The sequence below is a fragment of the Triturus cristatus genome, chromosome 2_2, assembly GCF_964204655.1.
Source record: "Triturus cristatus chromosome 2_2, aTriCri1.1, whole genome shotgun sequence".
Lineage (NCBI taxonomy): Eukaryota > Metazoa > Chordata > Amphibia > Caudata > Salamandridae > Triturus > Triturus cristatus.
Window position 1 is genome coordinate 711,980,646 of NC_140582.1, and position 13,591 is coordinate 711,994,236.

General features: G+C 47.1%; 1 protein-coding gene across 6 annotated transcripts in view; it reads right to left on the minus strand.

Annotated features, from left to right (window-relative positions):
- ACSL1 (acyl-CoA synthetase long chain family member 1) overlaps nucleotides 1-13,591 on the minus strand; it is a 479,125-nt gene that overhangs the window by 331,904 nt on the left and 133,630 nt on the right. For 4 of the 6 annotated variants that reach the window (XM_085641919.1, XM_085641924.1, XM_085641925.1 and 1 more), the window contains exon 2: nucleotides 12,794-13,017. In XM_085641919.1, coding sequence (XP_085498045.1) covers nucleotides 12,794-12,991 — 198 coding nt within the window. In that variant the 5' untranslated portion in view covers nucleotides 12,992-13,017. Of the gene's footprint in view, nucleotides 1-12,793; nucleotides 13,018-13,358; nucleotides 13,498-13,591 lie in introns of those variants that run through there. The other 2 variants (XM_085641920.1, XM_085641923.1) reach the window with 2 other exon arrangements.

The window sequence follows — 13,591 nt, forward strand, 5'->3', positions numbered from 1 at the left end:
TGGAAATAATGTACCATCAGGTGACTAATAAGTGGTCGACATGTTTCGCGCCCCACTGGTCCGAAATGGATCCTTGGCGCTTCCTCAGGACCAAAATAAAGGTAGTGAATGGTGAGAATGGACTGAGGGATACTACCCACAGTCAATATCCGGGCGTACAGGTAAAGATAGCCCTGCTCTCTGTGTAAGAGTAAGGTCGCTCCAGGATAAAGCCTAGGTAAACATAAAAGAAAGAGAGGAGAACATCCTACATGTTAACGTATGTTCACCTGTTCAAAGAATTCCAAAGGAGTACATAATTAAAATTAAAAGAGAAACAGCGATATCACCTCCACTCACGGGTGGTGGCGTTATGGGGTCTCAACGATGAGTCAGCGGGCGCTTAGACCAGGGTGAGCTGCCTGGGATAAAGACCTCCCGTCGCCGATCGGAGTCACCCATAGGTCCAGACACTAACCGTGGAAGAGGTCGTGGCAGATACATGGGTCATCCTATACGGTATGCATGCCCCTTACGTTTGGGCCAGTACAACAGAACAACAGGACACTGCACATCACACAACTGCACATACCACCACTCACCTAAAAATGGGGAGAATAATGCTCCATAGATTAGGGGACGAGCGTACACACCTTCAAGTGCTATGAAAAAGAATAAATCACTAATGAGTCCTAGCTGGTAATGAGACACAACCTGATCTGAGATATCGTATAATATACAACCAGTCTCCTCAGTACCTCTTCACTCAATTACTTACAGTTTTGCTCCGGCGTGGCCTCTTAACCACCTACCCCAGTCGTCCTCCTATCTGGAAAGGAACCGAGGACTTCTCCGGGTCTCATTTGTAGTCCCGGCGTGGGCTAATCGGGGCAATTCCCGTATCCGGTCGTCTATGAGGAACAGGTGTGTGTGCAGCGTAATGTGGAATGGTGCGCATGTGCAGGAGACAGACAGGCGGTCTCCACGCTTGCGTGTATTGAATGCGGGCTGCGGCTAGCGTTCTAGTGATGTCATTGTAGTGTGCATGCGCAGTCGTTTGTTCTTTTGTTTACTACGGGGAGTTACGTAGTCAGAGTAACTGACATGTATGGTGCCGATGAATAACTCTCTACCCAAAATGAATAACTCTCTACCCAAAATGAGTCAGGCATTTTATTTCATCTACACAATTCCACTAAAAACCCCGTGTGTGCAAAACCAGGGAGGTTATATGTACAGAATTAACGTGGTTAGTGCCTGTAAGTGTTCCGTCAGTAACAAACTCATATCGATACACGTGGTTGTTAATGAACGAACCTAGGGGGCAACGGGGGGGGCAACAAATATTACCCAAATACCTATTGATTTCCAGAGGTCATTGAAAGCCCATTTGACCCAAAAGCTGAATAAAATGCTGAATACAACAGGGGAGTTACGTATGATAAATGCTCCTAGCTGTGTATGACACCCACGGAGATGGATGGAGGGTGCCTAAATATCAATGTGTCAGTCCGAAGTGGGACTCAGGGAAGCAGTTACTTTAGCAAAGTACGTAGTTGAGTAGGGATTACTGAAGTAGGTAAACTACACAGACAAAGGGGCCATGCGGAGGCTTAGTATGTGCTTACTATAATGATGGTAGGAGTGGGCTGATAGTTTAACTCTAATAGCAGCAGGCTGAGTTATAATTCAGTCCATGGTATCTCATCGTTGAGACCAACTTCATTGGTCCGAAGGCGGTGTACCCAACGTTGTTCTCTGCGTAGTAGGGTGTTATTATTCCAGAGTTGGTTGTTTTCCAGTACTGTCCACCTGATATCACCACATGTGTGCCCTTTCTCAATGTAATGATTCGTTAGTCTAGTTGCTGTTCTGCCTCGTCTGATCGTACTCCTGTGTTCACTGATCCTCAATTTAACCTGTCTTGTGGTCATCCCTATGTACCGAAGTGCACAGGGGCAGGGAATGAGGTACACACAGTTTCTTGTGTTGCAGTTTGTGTGGTTCCGTTGATCCCACGTGATCTTGTCCAACTCCAAGTGTGTAGTGTGTTTGGTAAAGGGACATGCGCTGCAACTACCACAAGGGTAATGACCTTTCACAGCAGGGAGGGACCAGAGTGTGGACTCCTGACGGCTGGTCTTAGCGCGGGGTCTCGTGTTGATCAGTTGGTCCCGTAAGTTGGAGGTCCTCTTGAATGCAAATCTGGGGCGCTCCATAGTGAGATTCCCCGTATTCAGGATATTCCAGTTCCGGTTCACAATGTTTTTGATTTGGTTAGACAGGGGGGTGAAGGTTGTGACACATGTGATGATGTTGTCGGTTTCCTTAGTTCTGTCTTCCAGTAATGCCTGGCGGTTGTTGTTCCTGGCTCGTTTGCATGCCCGTTGCACAATCCTCTCTGGGTAGTGTCTTTGTTTCAAATTTACCGTGAGGGTGTTCGCCTGAATGTCGTATTCATGAGTGTCACTACAATTCCGGCGTATCCGCAGGAATTGTCCGAAGGGCAAGTTTTCCCTCAGTGCTTTAGGATGATGGCTGTGAAAATCCAGTAGACTGTTGCGATCCGTCGTCTTTCTGTAGATGGTAGTGTTGAGTCTTCCATCCTCTAGAGTGATCAATAAGTCCAGGAAGGGAATTTCTTTTTCACTCTCTGTTTTGGTAAAGCGTAGATGAGGGTTCAAGTTGTTTATCCATTGGTAGAACTCCTGGCACATCTCCACACTACCCTTAGATAGGATGAGTACATCGTCGATGTATCGTTTCCAAGTCACCATATTCTTTTTGTAGGGGTTATTTTCTGTAAAGATGTTGTTGGCCTCAAAGTGCCCCATGTACAACCCTGCCAGACTCGGCGCGAATGTACTCCCCATGCTGATCCCTTGTATTTGATGGTAGATGGTGGTCTTATACATAAAAAAGTTGTTCTTAAGGGCCAGCATGATAAGTTCCGTGATGAAGATTGCAGGTGTATTGGTGGGGAGGTCTGTCTCGAGTAGAAGTTGTTCTACTACTTCAATCGTGGCATCTTGGGGGATATTCGTATACAATGCCTCTACATCTAAAGTTAAGAGGAGGTTGATGGTCTCGGTATTGTTGTCGTTGATCTCTTGTATCAAATTCAAAACGTCCCTGGTGTCTTTTAAGTAAGCTGGAGTAGCTTGGACCAAGGGGCGGAGGAAGAAGTCACTGAACTTGCTCAGGGGTTCCAGTAACGAGCCTATGCCAGAGACGATTGGTCGTCCTGGAGGTGGAATGATGCCCTTGTGAATTTTAGGTAATAGGTAAAAGTACGGCATTCTGGGGTTCTCATTGATAAGGAACGCCGCCTCATGAGATGTGATCCAGCCCTCGTTGATTGCTTCATTGACTAAGATGCGTATCCGTGATAGAAGTCTATCGGTGGGATCAATCTCCAACTTCTTGTAATACTCAGTTTTTCCGAGTTGTTTCACGCATTCTCTGTCATAGTCATCCACTGACAAAATGACGGTGGCTCCACCCTTATCCGCCGGTTTTATAATGATTGTTTCATCATTAGTAAGTGACAGTACTGCCTGACGGAGTTTCTTAGGTAAGTTATCATAGACATGCTGACTTTTCAGGTTGTTTGCCTCCTTGAGGACTGCTTTCTCAAATGTCAGCACTTCACTTGGGACCATGCCAGCTGATGGAGTAAATTTGGAAGGTGGTCTGAGTCCGGTATCCTGGCGGTCAGGGGTAGGGTTGTTGTTGAAGAAGGATTTGATGCGGATCTTTCGGAATAGTTGTTGTAGCTCCTCGTTCAAGCGGAAGTTATCCTCCTTGGGGGTGGGTACAAATCCTAAGCCCAGTTCCAGGACGGTCGTTTCATCTGCGTTCAGGAGTCTGTCTGTGAGGTTCACTATCAGGGTCTTGGAAGGGTCGAGCTCCTCGTTGTTCTCTGTTGTGTCTCTGGATCCTGCCAATGAACCCGTTTTTGACCTCTTCTTCTGCCTCTGCCTCGTCCCCTGCCTCTGTTCTGAAAAGGAGGAGGTGCATTGGGGAAGAAAGGTTGTTGGAAACCTGGCTGTTGACCCCGGAAAGGCTGGAAACCACATCGGGCCTTGTTGAGGAAATGGTTGGTGCGCATAACCGTACATAGGTGGCATCGGGGGTGGAGGGAGTAGGCCTGGTTTGTTGATGTTCCTGCCCCAGCTACTGTTGCTGGAGTTGCTGTACATGGATCGTCCTGAGTTCGTGGATGACGTGGAGCCTTCATCTGAAGCTGCATCACTGTCTGACGGTCTGTAGTCCTCTTTGGTATAGGGGTATATCTTTTCTCTGTCGAATCTCTTAATGTCTTTTTGTAATTTCGACACTTTCTGCTGTAATAAGTAATCTCGATGGTCTGTCATCTCCGCGTTTATTTCTGCTAAACGGGTTTTGTAGGCTGAAATACTGATCCCAGTTTTCAGTCCATTCTCTGCGATGTTGATCTTGATGATTAATGCCTCGGAGAGACGTTTGGCAGTCCCAATTATGAGGATGAGCCAGTCGCGGGTGCACTTCCATGCGATCTGGCTCCATTCTTTGCAGAAAATGGTTTTGCACACACGGGGTTTTTAGTGGAATTGTGTAGATGAAATAAAATGCCTGACTCATTTTGGGTAGAGAGTTATTCATCGGCACCATACATGTCAGTTACTCTGACTACGTAACTCCCCGTAGTAAACGAAAGAACAAACGACTGCGCATGCACACTACAATGACATCACTAGAACGCTAGCCGCAGCCCGCATTCAATACACGCAAGCGCGGAGACCGCCTGTCTGTCTCCCGCACATGCGCACCATTCCACATTACGCTGCACACACACCTGTTCCTCATAGACGACCGGATACGGGAATCGCCCCGATTAGCCCACGCCGGGACTACAAATGAGACCCGGAGAAGTCCTCGGTTCCTTTCCAGATAGGAGGACGACTGGGGTAGGTGGTTAAGAGGCCACGCCGGAGCAAAACTGTAAGTAATTGAGTGAAGAGGTACTGAGGAGACTGGTTGTATATTATACGATATCTCAGATCAGGTTGTGTCTCATTACCAGCTAGGACTCATTAGTGATTTATTCTTTTTCATAGCACTTGAAGGTGTGTACGCTCGTCCTCTAATCTATGAAGCATTATTCTCCCCATTGTTAGGTGAGTGGTGGTATGTGCAGTTGTGTGATGTGCAGTGTCCTGTTGTTCTGTTGTACTGGCCCAAACGTAAGGGGCATGCATACCGTAGGATGACCCATGTATCTGCCACGACCTCTTCCACGGTTAGTGTCTGGACCTATGGGTGACTCCGATCGGCGACGGGAGGTCTTTATCCCAGGCAGCTCACCCTGGTCTAAGCGCCCGCTGACTCATCGTTGAGACCCCATAACGCCACCACCCGTGAGTGGAGGCGATATCCCTGTTTCTCTTTTAATTTTAATGTAGTACTCCTTTGGAATTCTTTGAACAGGTGAACATACGTTAACATGTAGGATGTTCTCCTCTCTCTTTCTTTTATGTTTACCTAGGCTTTATCCTGGAGCGACCTTACTCTTACACAGAGAGCAGGGCTATCTTTACCTGTACGCCCGGATATTGACTGTGGGTAGTATCCCTCAGTCCATTCTCACCATTCACTACCTTTATTTTGGTCCTGAGGAAGCGCCAAGGATCCATTTCGGACCAGTGGGGCGCGAAACATGTCGACCACTTATTAGTCACCTGATGGTACATTATTTCCAGTAAGGTAACACCTAACCTACGGGTTTTTTAGTATGTCAAGGGTGCCTACTTATATTAAATCTTATTTCATGAGCAACCCTTAGACATTTTTAGTCTATCACGTCACCGACACACCCACATCACCACGTGTCTTTATTTTATTAGGACCCAAACCACACCCCCGCATGCACCCAACGGCGTTTTCTCTAAAAGATCTCCGCTAAAGTGACCCTTCGGGGGGCCCGTAGGGCATTGCAGCGCCGGCCCGACGAGGAGCAAAACGCCCAATGATGAAGCATGACATCGGTCGGGGTGTGTGAGGGCAACAAGAGAAATCAAGGTGTGCCTCCCCCTCGATCTATCTTTGGGCCTAATAGTAGCCTAGGACTCTAATCCCTTCTATTCTTCTAGAGTTTTTCTCGTTTTCTTTCTCCTTTGAAGGAACAGTGTCTCCTTTTGAGTATTATAGATGACATACGGAGCAGACACTGGACCACAACAAGCTCCTGGTCCCCCCCTCTCTCTTTTTTGTATAAATAAGCTAAGTGCATCACAGGAACAAACAAAAGGCTGACCTGAATGGACAGAGAACTTCTCTGAACCTCCCAGAATTGGCACAAATGGGATTGCGAGACCCTCTGACATTACAGTGACAAAACCTGTGAGTGCCAAATCAAGCTGGACAGGTCTGCTGGATTTACATATAATAATTGGGGCACACTTGAAAAAGAAGGGAAACCGGATGACAAAACAATTGTATACCCATTGTCTTGTTGCTGGAAAGCCCAACTTTTGTTCTACCAGACTTGTGTCTGGGTTTATGGGTGGTACAGTGACTCCGCCAAAATGAATTTCGGTGTTAGATGTTGGAGGACACTAGGATTACCACAGTACATTCCATTCACACCCCCACCTACGAGCTCCGGTTTAATGTGGCTGATGGCTTTTGGAATCTTGAAGCTGTCCAAAGTGGGGAGGGTTTGCCCCAGGAACAATTACCCCATTCTTTAGGGCAAGTCAAGCATTCATTCCTACCCACTACATGAAGCTAGGCAGAAATTTAATGTGGCACTTCCAGGCACCCTCTTCGGAACACTCCTGGACCCAATGAGATCAAAAGAGGACTGAACTTGCTGTCTGTCAATACAATCTCTTGTGCCCAGGACAACAATGTGTGCACTCCAAAGGGCATAGGGTAAACCGCCAGTTAAAGCCACTGTAATAAGGCTAAACTCAAGTTAAAGTTACAGGCACACAACTAGCATCATTAGGGTCTTTTCCTGCAACTGCCCAGATGACCAGTGGCAACTGACATGAGCTGGACCCTGCTTCTTGACCTCTGCTGAACACCCTGTGAGTCTAGAAGTGCCCACCCTGAGGGCCTGGGTGCTTTAGAAGTGTACTGCTGTGGTGGATTGGGACTACATTCAGAAGGTGAAATATACGATCAGGTTGAACCTAGTTAGTGTAACCGACCCGCACTCCATTGCAGTCAACATCAAATTGGTTCCAGGTCCTGGTCTATTGCGACCCTTGATTATCATTGCCACTTCATGCTTATTGGTGCTATTCCTACTAAATATTTTAGAAAGTCATACCTCCAGTTGCCTTTATTAGATTTGTCGTTTTGTTGCAATTTTGTTTAATACATTTTACTCCATATTTCGAATTCTGTTTGGGAATTTTATTGTTTTACATTTCGACTTTAGTACTATTTTGGTACATGCTTAAATACCAGGGGAAGCTGGTGACATTTGAAAGTGGTGGCCGTAAAATGATTCGCATACTGCACCGTTGCGAGCGAGCCTGAAACACCATAAGGGGTGTTCGGGGGGGTCCTCCCCCCAAGAAAATTTTGAAAAAAAAGAGGAAAAATGGTGCATTTTCAAGCAAATTTGAGAAAGCATAAAGGTTAATAAAGCAATTGTGAAAGTGCAGTTATTTCATTAATAAACAGATGTCATAATATAGGTAGCTGTTTATTCAGTATATCCACAGAGCTTCATAACATACTTCGTGATACAATGCAATTCTGAGTACCTCACTCACAGATGTTTATTTAACTGGAACGGAGCCTCATACCTCTGGTCCAGTCCAGGCCCCTCGGTGTATTTATTTCAGGCACATGTGATCCTCTTGGTGGGTGGTGGCTGGCTACCTTCGCCGAGACTAGAGTAGGCACACGCGCTGCGAAGCACAGGAGTTAAGGATGCAAGTGGGAGCCCCCAATGACCTATTTATCCTGAATAACTGCCATAATTTCACACTACTAGAACTAATACCGGACAGGTGTGTTTTCTTTTCTTGATGCAAGACCCAGCCGAAAATGCTACGCTATTACTAATAGCGTAGCATTTTCGGCCAGGCAACTGGAGGCCCTTACCGTAAAAACCCTTTGTTTTTACACACAATTTTGCGGACTTCAGAATGAATCGCCAGAGTAGTAGCACCTGGCTGCACCTTTTGAGAAAAGAAAACTCAAAGTTTGCGCCGGCCTCGAGGAGCGGCAACATTTTAACACAAACTCTACCAATCTAGTAGACAGGGATTTGCATCTAATTCCATAGGAGGCTGATGGGAATACTCCTATTCCATCCATTCAATGCCCCCTGGACCCAACAAAGCACATAGCGCCACTTTGTGTTACTTTAGGCTCCTTACCAATGAAAATTGATTTTAAGTGGCAGCAGCTTCCTTTCTCTGCAGTGCACAGACTCACTTCACCAGGCTCTATTGCTGAGAATATTTTGTTAGGCTCCCTGCCTCTGAGGCACTCAAAGTGTGCATTGTGGTCTGGCGCGGTAGGTGCCTTGTTAATAAGAGAAGCTTCTGCTGTGTGTAGAAGATGCCTCATTCGGCTACTTTCTTTGTTATTGGATTGTTGGTAAGAGAAGCCTTGTCCCTCTGTCACATTCGGCTGTAGTGCTAGGCATAGCAGTTTAGCGATAAAGGCGCTACCTGGCTCTCTGATGTGCAGGCACGCGCCAATAGGCTGGGGTGTTTGGAATAGTTTATTATTTACATCAGCTTTCTACCCTTGTGGTGTGAACAAACATCCTACGGTAGGCCTTGATGCAAATGAGGATATTAAATAGCAAACCTCACAGAATGTGAAAAGCGCTGAAATATGCCCCGTTTCTAAACCTGCTGAGTTTGTGTAAGAAACTACCCACCATTCACGACAGCGCACAATCAAAGGCAAACATGAAAGCACAGCACTGCACAGGTCAGCTCGGATGGCAGCTGAGGCTGCCAGGAGATTTATAAACGTGCAGACTGTCTCTCTCAGCTACCTGTCTCCAAGACCCACTTTATCTCTATTAACACCAGCCGCAAGGTCATTACTGAGGCACCGAGTCTTCCCCCAGCATAAATATTAATCCAAGGCTGACCCTCTGCTGCTGCCTTTGCCTTTTATTTGATTTCCTCTGCCTTGGAAGTCCGGCGAAGGGCTTCACTGCCTCTCAGGCTGGCTCGTGGTGGAGTAGAGGGTGGGCTGTGGGTGCTCGCCTTTCTTCTTTATTTAAATAAATGGGAGCTGAAAGGGCGGTGACAGCGGAGACGCGAAATGCCAGCCTGTTTTTTGAAGCCCCTTAGTACTCCCAGCAGATATCATTGGGCTATGACCAGGGGGTGCACAAGAATGACTCCGCCTTTTATGTATAGGTCTGGTACATTTGAAAGCGCTTTTAATCAAAGCGCTTTAATTAGCTTAAAAAAATACAACGATGCAAGGAAACAGAAAGCGATAAGCAGTAGTATATAATTTTCAAGAGGATAGTGTGAGCCTGCTCGCATATAGGCCAGTGCCATAGCCTGATAAAACTAATCGGCAATCCTACAAAATCACTTACTCTTGGAAGTGGTAAGTAATTATTGTATTGCAATTGCATTTATATAGTGCTTACTACCCTACCCTTGACGAGGCGTCTAAGCACTTTCGGCGAGTAGCACTGCACGACGAGGTCTCGTGGTCTCAGTCAGTCGTCTTGTGTCGTGTGTAGACTCCTCGTGGCACTGAGTGACGCGGTGACCGTGACGGAGCCTGCGCAAGCGAGGTCACGTCACGAATCTATAGCCAATCACAGTGCGGCACAGCGGCAGGGCCACCCACGCACGGCACCCAATGCGGCAAATGCCTGTCCTCCGGCTGCGCGGTGTCTCTGCCAATCCAGACGCTGCATCAGCAGCGCCAGGATTGGCTAGAGCACGGGCGACGGCTCGCCCATTAAGAGACCGGGGGCTGCTGCATGAAGCATCCCTCTGCTCCGACTCCCCACCCCCCCTCGCTTTCCTGGCTTGAGTGGCTACCTATTGGCCAATGCTATGATAACTTGGGTAATGCGCATGTTCGGGATGGTCATATCCCAAAATCGAGCATGCGCACTTACCAGCACTATTGCAGCAGCGCTTAAGAGCAGCAACCTCTACTGTCAGTCAGCCCCGCCCCACACACCCCCTTCAGCGCCGTGAACGCATAATGCAGACTGCTGCTGCCTGCGAGCGCGCGGACTCGCGAGTCTTTGACTTGTGTGTGATTCTGTGCTGGCTAGAGGGGCGTCGCCCCACCGCCCCAATGGACACATCGCTACTGTTAAATACTTTACACATTGCCCCAAGTCAATTCTGTCTGTTGTGTGCCATGGATACCTGGGGTTGAGGTCTGGTTAATTTAGTGACTTTGAGGATTCAGCCAGACAAGGGTTTTGATTATTCCCTGCGGCCTGTAGTTTCCCAGCCTAAATAATCCAACTGTATGCAGAATTGTACCATGAAGTGCCCCTTCATCTAGTAATGGAAACACACCTATACCAATATCTGTTAAACAGCTGTGCATTGCTTATAAAAACCTCTGCAACAGGCCTCTCCTCCTTTATGGTCTAGCATCGGTCCTGCAAGGACATCTTTGAATATACTCATGGTTTCATTTAGTCTTCTGGTCAATGTATGGTATTGTATTCCATTATCAATTTGCATTTTGAAGCTGTAAACATCAGGTATTACTATTACCCATCTCAGCAGGGTGACGTTTACTGGCCTTGAAAAACTGGAAGACTTAGTTGCTCCTACCAACATTTGAACTAGTGAAATGCAGGTACCACACAGATTTCAGCAGCAAGTGCCTAACCGAGCTACATTACTGCACAATGTAACTGATGCCACTGTAGATGCAGATGACGACCGTGGCAAACAGACTGTTGAATGAATGCACCTCTAGTTGACCACTATTCTTCACCTGAGAGTCACGGACTCTTATCACAGGCGGGTAGGCACGTCATTTTAAAATCAGTAAATGAAGGACACCAGAGACTGCAATTAGTAAAAGTTAGTGCGTAAAAGGTTCAGTGATCGAGAGCAATACAGAAGATAATGTATTGCATAATACTGGCACCAGCTTCAAACGTGCCAAGTGCGAACAGTTAATAAAAGAACTAAACTAAAATGGTTAGGTATCAGAGTGGTCTTCCACCGAGGGGTTCAAAGTAATAGACAATTATGCGATCTGCGGAGTTACCCGAAACCCCGAGATGGTGAAGAGATGCTTTTGGATACCTGCCAGACAATTTTTATGTTCTGTATCGACACTCAAAGACTCTAGGTCAGAAGTGAAGGATGATCCATATGTTGGTCTTGGTTTACCAATACACCGCCACTTCTTCAGAGATCTGTCCAGCTACCCTCCCACAAACCTAGTGTTCCATGCCCACTCCCCCACCCTCCCGAAAAAACAGCGCTTGGCCCCCTTCTACAGCTAGCTCTGGCCTTCTGCTCACTCCATCCTCATATGCATCCCTCTCCTCCAGTCCCTTCCCTCAGAAGCAGTAATCAGAGGCTATCACCAAACATGGCTGAGAACAGGTCTCTTGCAGGGCTGCACTGACAAGCAGGAGGCAGGGAAAATGAAGGGTAGCCATGCCATAGCCCTACTCTCTTATCCACCATACCACCATGTAGAGGTCCAGGGGAGTTGGCAAAGAAGCATACGCCCCTTCACCAATTCCCTCGGGTCCAAGTATATGGAGAAATAGACCGAGGAGAGGACCACTGAACTTCATCCCAGCAGTGTGATATTGCTCAAGTTTGAGCAGTGCCTGTCAACAATAGGTATTGTTTCCACAGACACTGCGAGCGATAGAGAGAAAAGTGTAATCCTTTCGAACCCCAAAGTGGAAAACCCCATCACTCTAAAAAGTTTCCCCCAAAGCACGACCAATCATTAAGGAGTCATAGGTGGGTAAAGTACAACATGGCCACCCTCACCTCCAATCCCAACCCCAAATATTTTTTTTAATGACTACCCGATGGCTTGTCCCACACACCCACCCAAGTCCCTTGGGGTGTGCCTGCCGCCATCCCCAAGCCGGAGAGTTGCATTCACTTTTAAAGAGCGGATACTGGGCCGGCAGCAGCTGTGTAACAGACAGTGGGCACAAAAAGAAATCGGAAAATCACCACAGAATCGGAGATTGGCAACACCACATTGTTGCCTGCATTACCATGGGTCCGCGGCGACCCAAATGAGGCAGGGGAGACCGCAGATAGTCATTCCCCACCCCACAGCCTTCAAGTCTTTGGAAACCCCGGGGAGGAACCGAATCCGCACCTTATAAAGCCCTGCTTCAGAACCAAGGGACTCCGTGCTGGGACATCAGAGCAATGCGAAATAAAACCAAGGATGTAGTTTTAAAATGACAGACCCATGAATAACCAGGTTTCAAATCCGGTATGGTTACGGCCTTGGTGTGTACGCTAGGCACAATATATCTGCAGTTTACGGGTTCCAGGAGAAAGTTCTAAACCTTAGATTTGAATCCTTGTTATTACCTCTAATAGACAAAAGGTACTGAAGTAAGACTTTAAAAAACAAACAAAGCTCCTCGATGAAAATTCCTAACACCAGGTTATGTGGTTTGGGAGCAAAGAATTGCTATTTAGGGATTGCTAAAACAAAAAGAAGGTCAAATCTACAGTTCTACTATAGGCTTTTTAAAAAATATTTTTAGTGGTAGGGTCAAATAAGTAAGACTACTTGAACGTTAAGCTTTACAAACATGGAGGTTCTATATGGGACGTATAAAGGCAGGTGTACTTACCGGCACCTCCACCGACTGCATCGCCAAATCACAGGGGGGTTTCAAAGCTTTGGGGCGCGTGGCGTACCAGTAGGTCGTGATGGCTGCAAAGGCACCGAAGCCCATGAGTGTGGTGTTTGCAGGAAGGGTACGGACATACTCTCGGAAATCGCCAAGCTCCGGCAGCCGCATGTGCCTGAACAGTTCATGTGCCTGCATTGCGCCCGATAACCCTTATGGCCGATCTGCAAAAGAAAATATACACATTATAAAGGCTCCTGCGCACCAACAGCCCTGCGACCGCAGTCACTCGGTTCCATCGCTGGAAGAAAACACACACCAGGTGTAAATCACCTTGTCAAACTGGAAAGGTGTGTGCTATCCGAGACGGCTCAGCAACTACTTATACGATTACAAAAGGTCCCTTTGGCGTAACTTGTATGTACAGAAAAGGACCATGCAGGATAGATAACATTACATCAGGGATGGGGGGGGGGGGGGAGAAAACATTTACTAGGTTAACCAGCCTAAGATTAGTTGCTGCACACAAAAGGTACGTGTATAAGAGCTACTTTCACTGCAACACCTTTCAAAACACTATCTGCTGCGCGAAGTTGAAAGCAGGTGAGGGCTCCCGCTACAAACACCTGCGCCTGTTCTTTGGGGAGGTCTCCGGCGGCCACTCACAGACTTGCATCCTCAACAGAAGACGTTTTACTGCATGCAACAGGAACGGGTTATAGAATATCACTGCATAAACCTGCTGTACTACCGCAGGCAGGTTTGCAGTTTCATGTAGGCGTGGCTAACAAGTTTGGA